Source organism: Sinocyclocheilus anshuiensis, unplaced genomic scaffold, assembly GCF_001515605.1.
Source record: "Sinocyclocheilus anshuiensis isolate Anshui unplaced genomic scaffold, SAMN03320099.WGS_v1.1 scaffold1449, whole genome shotgun sequence".
NCBI lineage: Eukaryota > Metazoa > Chordata > Actinopteri > Cypriniformes > Cyprinidae > Sinocyclocheilus > Sinocyclocheilus anshuiensis.
The window spans coordinates 37,458-45,960 of NW_015549696.1; the positions used below are offsets into that span (position 1 = coordinate 37,458).

The 8,503-nt window shown below is 33.5% G+C and overlaps 1 protein-coding gene across 1 annotated transcript; it reads left to right on the top strand.

Annotated features, from left to right (window-relative positions):
* The first annotated feature begins 3,361 nt into the window (after positions 1 to 3,361).
* LOC107660487 (uncharacterized) lies at positions 3,362 to 6,177 on the top strand. Its single transcript, XM_016449802.1, has 5 exons — positions 3,362 to 3,443; positions 3,787 to 3,944; positions 4,716 to 4,817; positions 5,014 to 5,160; positions 5,598 to 6,177. Exons 1-5 carry the CDS (start codon positions 3,362 to 3,364, stop codon positions 5,838 to 5,840), a joined length of 732 nt encoding a protein of 243 aa, XP_016305288.1. The 3' UTR covers positions 5,841 to 6,177.
* Positions 6,178 to 8,503: the final 2,326 nt, after the last annotated feature.

The following is an 8,503-nucleotide window of genomic DNA, read 5'->3' on the forward strand; positions in this document are numbered from 1 at the left end:
ACAAGGAGCACAGGAACGAAGGAGCAAGGAGTGAGGAGACGAGGAGTAATGCAAATTCCAACAGTTTTTAATCAAGGCAAAGCTGGGAACACAGAGCACACGGGAAACTTGGAGTCAAGTTCGAACAAAATGACATATAGGCCTAACAGCGGACGGGAAACGAGGGGCAGAACACACTTTAAATACACAGTAACTAATTAAACCCAGCTGGAACCAATAGAACTAAATAGGGACAGGAACAGGAAAAAAACTAATATGGGCATAATAATCAAACTGAAGCACATGGGGGAGGAAAACAACACGAGACATGGAAAAGAGTCTGACATTGGTGTACTTCGAAATAAAGGTTTGTATACATTTTATTTAATTTATAAAGTCTGTGCTTTAAATTATATTATTTTACGCAATGCAGCATACAAGGACAAGATGTCAGTCAGCTGCATCTGGGGGAGGAAAACACAACACGAGACATGGAACAGAGTCTGACAGGAGTGTTGACCATAATCAAAACCAAGCAGAGCCACAGACCCCACAAAACAAGCTCAGGTGTCTCATTATTGGGACAGATCTCTGTTCCATAAACGCTCAGAAAAAATCCACACAGCTTGAGTCAGGCAATTAAAAACTTCAAAGAACTCCTGAGGTCCTTTATTCATGCATCTTCGTCAGACGAAGTTTTTGATCAAACAATAAACCCTTAGAGAATGAAAGGTTGGTTATGAATTTTAAGGATGTACAGATTAAAAGCTTTAGCATTTTTCTTTGCCAGCTCCTACTTTCTTTTTCTTAAAACATATAAAATGTTAAACTGCTTAATTAATTGACATATTATTAACAATGGCATATTGTTGCTGTTTGTCTCCTTCCACTATATTGTATATTGCATGAAATGTATATTTTTAATAATTTAGTTTTAACCTGTATATACTGTATTTTGTTTGTCTTATTTTCCTTTTATTCACTGATTGAACTTATTTAGTTTACTGAATCTAATAAACATAGTAAAAAATGTACTGAAATGAAAACATGCAACCGAAAAATGAAAGCATTTGGAGTGTTGTCATAGAGGTGAATGGTCAAATACTTTAAGCTCATGGAACGGAAGGGACCCATTTTGTCTCTATCAGTGACGCCATGATTAGGCCTACATCCTATTTAGATTTATTCACTTCTAAATTTTCCCTCTTTGAACAGTCGTCCTTTGAATGATCTATGCAAAGATTATTCTTGAATTTGTTATAAATCAGATGAAATGGCACAATTTAGGATAAAATTCAGAGTTGGATTTTTTGCAGTTGTTTTGAAATCAAATCAAAAACAATTGTTAAAAAAAATCTGAAAAGATCTAGGATTCATTTTCTGACTGCAGTGCCATCATGATGTGCAATTTTAGCAGCACTTTCAATTAAGAATGAGTATATGCGTTCCATCTGTCTAGAGGAATGAGTGAGTTCATGCTAATGCAGGGTTTTGTGAGAACACACTGAATTTAGCAACACCATTCTTCCCCTTTTTCTGTCTGTGGAGCTGTCTGTCTGTTTCTGTTTCTCTCCCACTCTCACAATGAAAATATTTTTTTGGTAAAATCAGAGACTTCACCCTGTGCATGTACACGATGTGATGGTGAGGTCACTGTTATTCGGTTAGGTCTTTCAATTGATACTGCTTGTTTCCATAGAAACACTTCTTCCCCTTTCCCCTCATCTGTTTGACACTATCTCTGCCCCTCTTCTTCCTTTGAAGGAAACTCTGCCTTACACAACAATACGTAACACCACATGTTTCTACCAATGGTTTTGGTGTGATGATGACAGAGTAGGAAAAAATTAGTGTTTTTTTGACTCAACTTATCAAATCTCTCTCTCTCTCTATCTGTCTATCTCTCAATCTATCTATCTATCTATCTATCTATCTATCTATCTATCTATCTATCTATCTATCTATCTATCTATCTATCTATCTATCTATCTATCTGTCTGTCTTACAGTAAAATGAAAATGAATTAACAATTACATTGTTCAGTTGTTCATCCAGTCTTGGCTGAAGACCGTTATTCAAATTAATAATTGGAATGGAATTTTCACTTAAATATTATGATTTATTGTGCACTAGGAAATAATTACTCATACATAGCAATTCACTCACAGTTATCAGATCTTTAGTGAAAATCCCACTTTACGTCAAACGCTTATTACATAACTTCTGTTGGCAGCAGAGGTTGAGGTTATTGCAACATGGAATTTCAGGGGTGCATTCATTTATCACTTACTTATATAGACCACAAAGCAATACAGATATATTTGAGGGTATCTGCCTCATTATTGTTTCTATTTATAGCTTTGTTTCTGCTTGGGAGTGAAAGCTAAAATGTAGTGGTCCCAAAAAATACACACTATTGTGAAACACAAAGGAATGAAAGAGAACAATACTGACATCAATATGCTTTTTTGGTCACAAAAATTTTGAATATGAGTGCACATGAATATTCCCATGTTGTATTAAAGTTAAAGAAGGTATTATCATAATAATATAATATAATATAATATAATATAATATAATATAATATAATATAATATAATATAATATAATATAAACAATACTGACATCAATATGCTTTTTTGGTCACAACAATTTTGAATATGAGTACACATGAATATGCCCATGCTGTATTAAAGTTAAAGAAGGTATTATCATAATAATATAATACTGTATAATAATACAACATAACATAACATAACTAATATAATATAATTTTATGATATTATAATATTTTCAAAATCTCTTATAGTGTGCTATGAACTATTCTCTTCATAATTTTGTCAGTTCATCTGAATATCAACATTTGTGAGATTTAGTCAATCAAAACATTTTTGTGGTTAACTGATTGAATTTTGTGTCTCAGAAAAGTAGTGATCTGTGACACTGTTTTTTGTGTCTATTCGTTATTGAGTGAATTTTAGAAAAATTAGACCTTTTGAGTGTGTGTGCGTGTGTGTGTGTGTGTGTGTGTGTGTGTGTGTGTGTGTGTATTGCATTGTTATTTTATATATTGCATTTGTTATTTGTTGTTATGATTGTTAGTATTTCTGTAGTATTAGTTGACAGTATCTAAAAACGTGTTATGGCACTTTAACAAAACATTTTGTATTGATTTTGTATTGTTCATTATGTCTTATTTTTGGACAGAGTTAAGGGCATTGAGAAGTGTCTAGTAAATTAAAATTAATATCTTAAATTCATCAGCATTTAGCTACAAAATATTTTGTATAATAACTTTCATTACATTACTCAATATCTCAAGATCTACTCAAGATGACGTCAGAAAGAGGAATTTCCCCTGAAGGATATATAAATCGTGAACATGATGGGACTTTGTTACTGCTGCAGTCTGGTGACTTTGCGCATTTTCTTTTTGATTGCTGTTGTTATAATGAACTTCCAGGGTAAGTTTTGTTTTTAGTTTTTAATCATATAATTCTGGAGAATCTTGTTTATTATGCTTTTTTCAATAATGCTTTAAATTATGCTATACTATTTACACCATTTTTGTTTACTTTAGATGGTTTAGGTTTAGATGTTTAATGTATAAGGTTATTTAAAAAAAAAAAAGTATGAAGAAGCTTTGGTAACTTTTACAGCACAAACTGAAACCAGGTGCATTTATGTGAAATCAGGTTGTCCAGCCATGGCTAAAGCATGTGAGTGCTTAAGCCATTAGTGTGAGATCTGCGTCACAGTGTTACGCACTTCTGATCGCTTCTGTCTCTCACTCTTTCTCTCCTCCAGCGGCTCTATTAGTCACACTTGTGGGAATCGTAGCATCTGCCCCAATCTCTGGCAAACTGGACATTATGAACAAAGATACTATTGCACAGGCCCACAGTTTAATCAACAAAATTCTACAAGACATTCCTACAACTCATGCAGACTGGATAAACAGCAAGGTAAGCATATTTCAGAACTGTAACCACCACGGACACTGAGGGATGTACCGTCCCCTGTATTTAGAAGAGCAGTCAATCAGTATGGGGTTTTCAGTGATTGATTCATAAAATTGTACATTCGGTCCCTCTAATCTTCAATATTTGGTTAAATGCTTGCAGTTTAATCTTTTTATTTATGTATTTTGACATATGTGCATTGGCTTGTGGTTATGATAGTCAAGTGGCCAAAGATCTGGGCTGTCAACTGAAGAGATGTTGAGTTGATCTTTGAATGTATCACCATTTCACCCTGGATCAACAAACTTAACTGCAAAGTTTTCTTTAACTACACTTTCATAGCTCTCGCCGTATATAAATTTACAAGTGGGCCAAGTCATTTGGACACTTCAGTCACACTTGGGAATGTTATTGCATTAGATACAAATGATCAAATTAAGTGGTATCTCACCAAACAAATGATTCTAAAACTTTTCTCAGAATAGATTGACTTTGAAATGGTTTTTAACTTGTGTGAAGTTATTTTATCGAATGTATGAAGTTTTGATACAAGACAAGTTCACGCAGGTGTCCTAGCAGAGCAACCACTGGTTTAGTTCAAATTAACTGTGTACACAGTGTTTGACCACCGCAACGTGTCAAATACTTTTGGGGGTCACTGAATGCAAATTTACTTGGCATTACTCTGGAATGTATGTGAGGAGTACTGACACAAGAACAAGAAACTTTGTCCTGCCGTGTTTAAACAAGTCAAATGCTTTTTTTTTTTGTCAGAGTCTGACTTTGGGCGACAGCAAGACTAGGCTGGAGTTGGAGTTCTTGAAGAAAGATATGTATATACCCTCTGCTCCAGTTCTTCAGAACATCTCCAGCATGGTAAGCTTTATTCAGGTTGCTTAGTCAAGAATGACTGTTACTTTTATTTGATCATACTTAGCTAAGACTAGTGCACAAATCTAGTATAATATTTGGAGAAGAATTATTACTTGTGGAATTAAAAGACAAAAATATAACTTTGTTATATTTGTAAGTTCGGCAAATAAACTGTGAGATCTCTCTGTTACTGTCACAGGAAACCTGCCTTGCAAACATAACGAAGGGACTGCAACTGCATCTGAATCTCTTGGAAGAGATCAGCAAAGCAAACATGCTGGCTCAGACAGACCAAGTGAAAGACCTTCAAGCTGAAATTCAAGAACTTCTGGTCCTAATTGAAGAGGTATGGTATTTGACTTGGGGACTGTTCTTTTGTGAATGGGTAGAGGAAATGTATTTAATAGTTTTGAATGACTGTTTTGTAGCATCAGTTCCCGAATTCCATGAATGTTAGTCTGTTTTAGTCATGCCTTGATTTAGAAACTCACTTTCATGTACTGCTAAATTTAAATTATGTCTGGCATCTTTGGATATCAGTCAAGTAATGTTTAAACCATAGTAATATAAATAGAGAAGGTCAACCTTATCTCATGAGAAGTTGTAATCATTCATACAAGATGGCAAAAATGTAAACTTTACCATCACTGTGATAGAAAAAAACCTATACAAGTCTTACTCATGATAAGAGTGTGTTGAGAAGGTGCAACTTTTTTGACTGTACTGTATTTTTTTTTTTTGCATGTTTGAACGCTCCATTTATTTATTCATGTATTTTCACAGTTGCAGAACCAGGCAGGATTTGACCCATCGAAGCAGGCATCAGATGAGCAGTCGCAGACCCCTGAGCATGATCTGGCCAAGCATCTGACAAGTGAATACATGACCCAGGTGGCAGCCCACCTCAGCCTGCAACAGCTTCAGGACTTCAGCTGTGACATCCTCCGCAGTATCCTCAGTATGACCTCCAGCATGGCAGAGAACCCTAACACTGTGCAGCTCTGCGTAAATGCAGCAGGTCTATGAGCAGCCTAGACCGTAAAGCCCAAAGTATACCTGAGTTTTGACACAAACGCATGGCCTTTCAACATATACTTATAGCCTGCAAAATATACTGAAACACATGCAGGTTGACAAGAGCTAAATTGAAAGTTCCATCTTTGTCCAGTGTCTGTGCTATTCTTCCACAGATGTTAGGAAAAATCGACTTCCCTATAGAGAAAATCAACCTGGCTGTTGTACTCTATAGAGAATGCATAGATTAAAAAAATGGGCTATGCACGTACAGCATTGTACCCTAGCATACATGTTAAAATCAAAGTAAACTTTGGGCTTTACACAAAAACAGATGCAACATGATACAGTGACAATACAATGGTATTTGTTTTTTTCTTCAGATTTTGTATTTTTATTTATTTATTAATTAGGTTATTTATTTTATATTTCACTTGGCATTTTATTTATTATTTATTAATTTAGCCATTTAGGAACTCCCTTAAATAACTGTATTCTTTACAGTCTCATAAAGTAATGTATTATTTAATTCACTGTGAAATACTTTACTGTGTCATACAATCTGAGCACATGACCATGTCTCATAAGTTGCTAAATGAGAACATGGGCATTGGATTGATCTCCTGATCTCTGTGAGAACTACACACTGTTTTTATTAGTCATTTCATGTGGTATTATGTTCTTGTTTTTATTTTTCGTACCCATAAAAAGTAAATGAGATTTCAGATGAGTTTATGTATGCTTCAGTATTATTTATTTATTTATGTATTGAACTAAAAATACATGTATTTATTTTTGTCATTATTTGTTATGATATTTTTTGGAATATTTGAAGATGTGCCTTCTATTTGATCAAAATAAAAATTTCTAATGTGTGTTAAATATCTATTGTCGCTCATATTTTCTCTTTGTATTTGAGATTTAATTGTGTCATCTTTAGCCAGTTGACAATTAATTAGCAAACAGACAAAGGCCCAATGAACTATAGAAAAATAATGCACACCTTGCGACATGTTGGGTATGCATTATTTTTCGGTCCAGATTCAATTTGTTACATGTTGCTGCTTATCAAGCGCACAACGCAGTAGAATTCCATTGCACAGTTATTAATAATAAACTCAACAAGAAAACACAGGAGATTGTAGCAGGAAAAGCAACACACCATAAACCACAAACAAACAAACAATACCGGAAAGCGAAGTGACTAAAACAGATGATCATAATCAACTGAAACAGAACTGGTGTGAAACAGAACTCTCATAATCTTTACTAATAATCATAAAAAGATTAACTTACCCTTCCACCTTTTTTATTTTTTATTTTTATAATACTAAACAACATAGACTGTTATAGTGTTAATTGTGGTAAAAATATTGTTTTAGTTTGGGTTAATAATAGTAATAATGATAATAATGACTTTTTTCAGTGACTACTAAAATAGTAAAAAAAAAAAAAAAAATTAATTTACTTCATCATTTCTAAAAAATGCTGGGTGAAATACAACCCAGTGTTTTTTAGAGTGAAGAATGGTTCTAGAATGGATTATACAAATATCTGAACAGAAGCCTTGGACAAAGCTGGATGTACATAGGCTACATAAAATTATCCAATTTTCCACACATGAACACATTAATCCACAAACGCACACAACAAATCTACAAATCCACTCACCAGAAGAATGCTAAAACACATGCTTTTCTTTGCTTACAATCCACAATTTCACAAACGTATATATAATACTGAATTGCACAAAGTGAAACTGCATAAAAATAAATTGCATAAAATATTATCAGACTGACATACAAAGGTTTAGTTAAAGAGAGAAAACACAATTTTGAACATGCTTCTGTTTACACTCTAAAAAATGCTGGGTTAAATACAACCCAGTGCTTGTATTTAACCCAGCATTTTTTAGAGTGTACCATATTTATTTTGCATATTATGCAAGAAAATACAATTTTAAAATGTACCAAGTACTTTTAAAGTTTAAATAAAATTTTAAGGAGTAAAAAGTAGGGTTTTTTTTTCTTTTTTCTATTTTTTTTTTCAAATAGAAGGACAAGCAATCAGTTTAAATTGTACTTGAGTAAACTACAAATTCTCAAAATAATACAAACAAGTAGTTTACATCCCTGTTATAAAGACAACATGAATGAAATAACTGGCATTACATTTTGTCAAATGTAAATAATAATAATAATAATAATATATCTGGAAAGTATTAAATAATTGAAAAATATTAGTATAGAAACTCCCCAGCTAATGCATCCCCCCACTCCCAAAAACAAGTTTACTTGTAGAATTCTGTCCAATGAATAGAATGACAATGCATTTTACAATTCTCAGAAAGAGAAAAAAATAGGATACCCTGACAGACACTGTGCTGACGTTATGGGCATTCCTTGACGTACAGGATATGATGTAACACAAGTCCTATTTTTATCCAGTTCTTTGATTTTCTGAGTGGTGTTCTTTTCCACTTGATCATACATTGTTATGTCCCAGTACTACAAGCTCTATTTGGTTTCTAACAAGTTGAATTATTTGCTGACTCACATCAAATCGAGTTGACTCACTTGGTCCATTATCCCACCATGCCTACTGCAGTCACATCACATATCACTGTTCCTTCTTAAATATATAATAAATCATATTTATATTACAACTATATATAT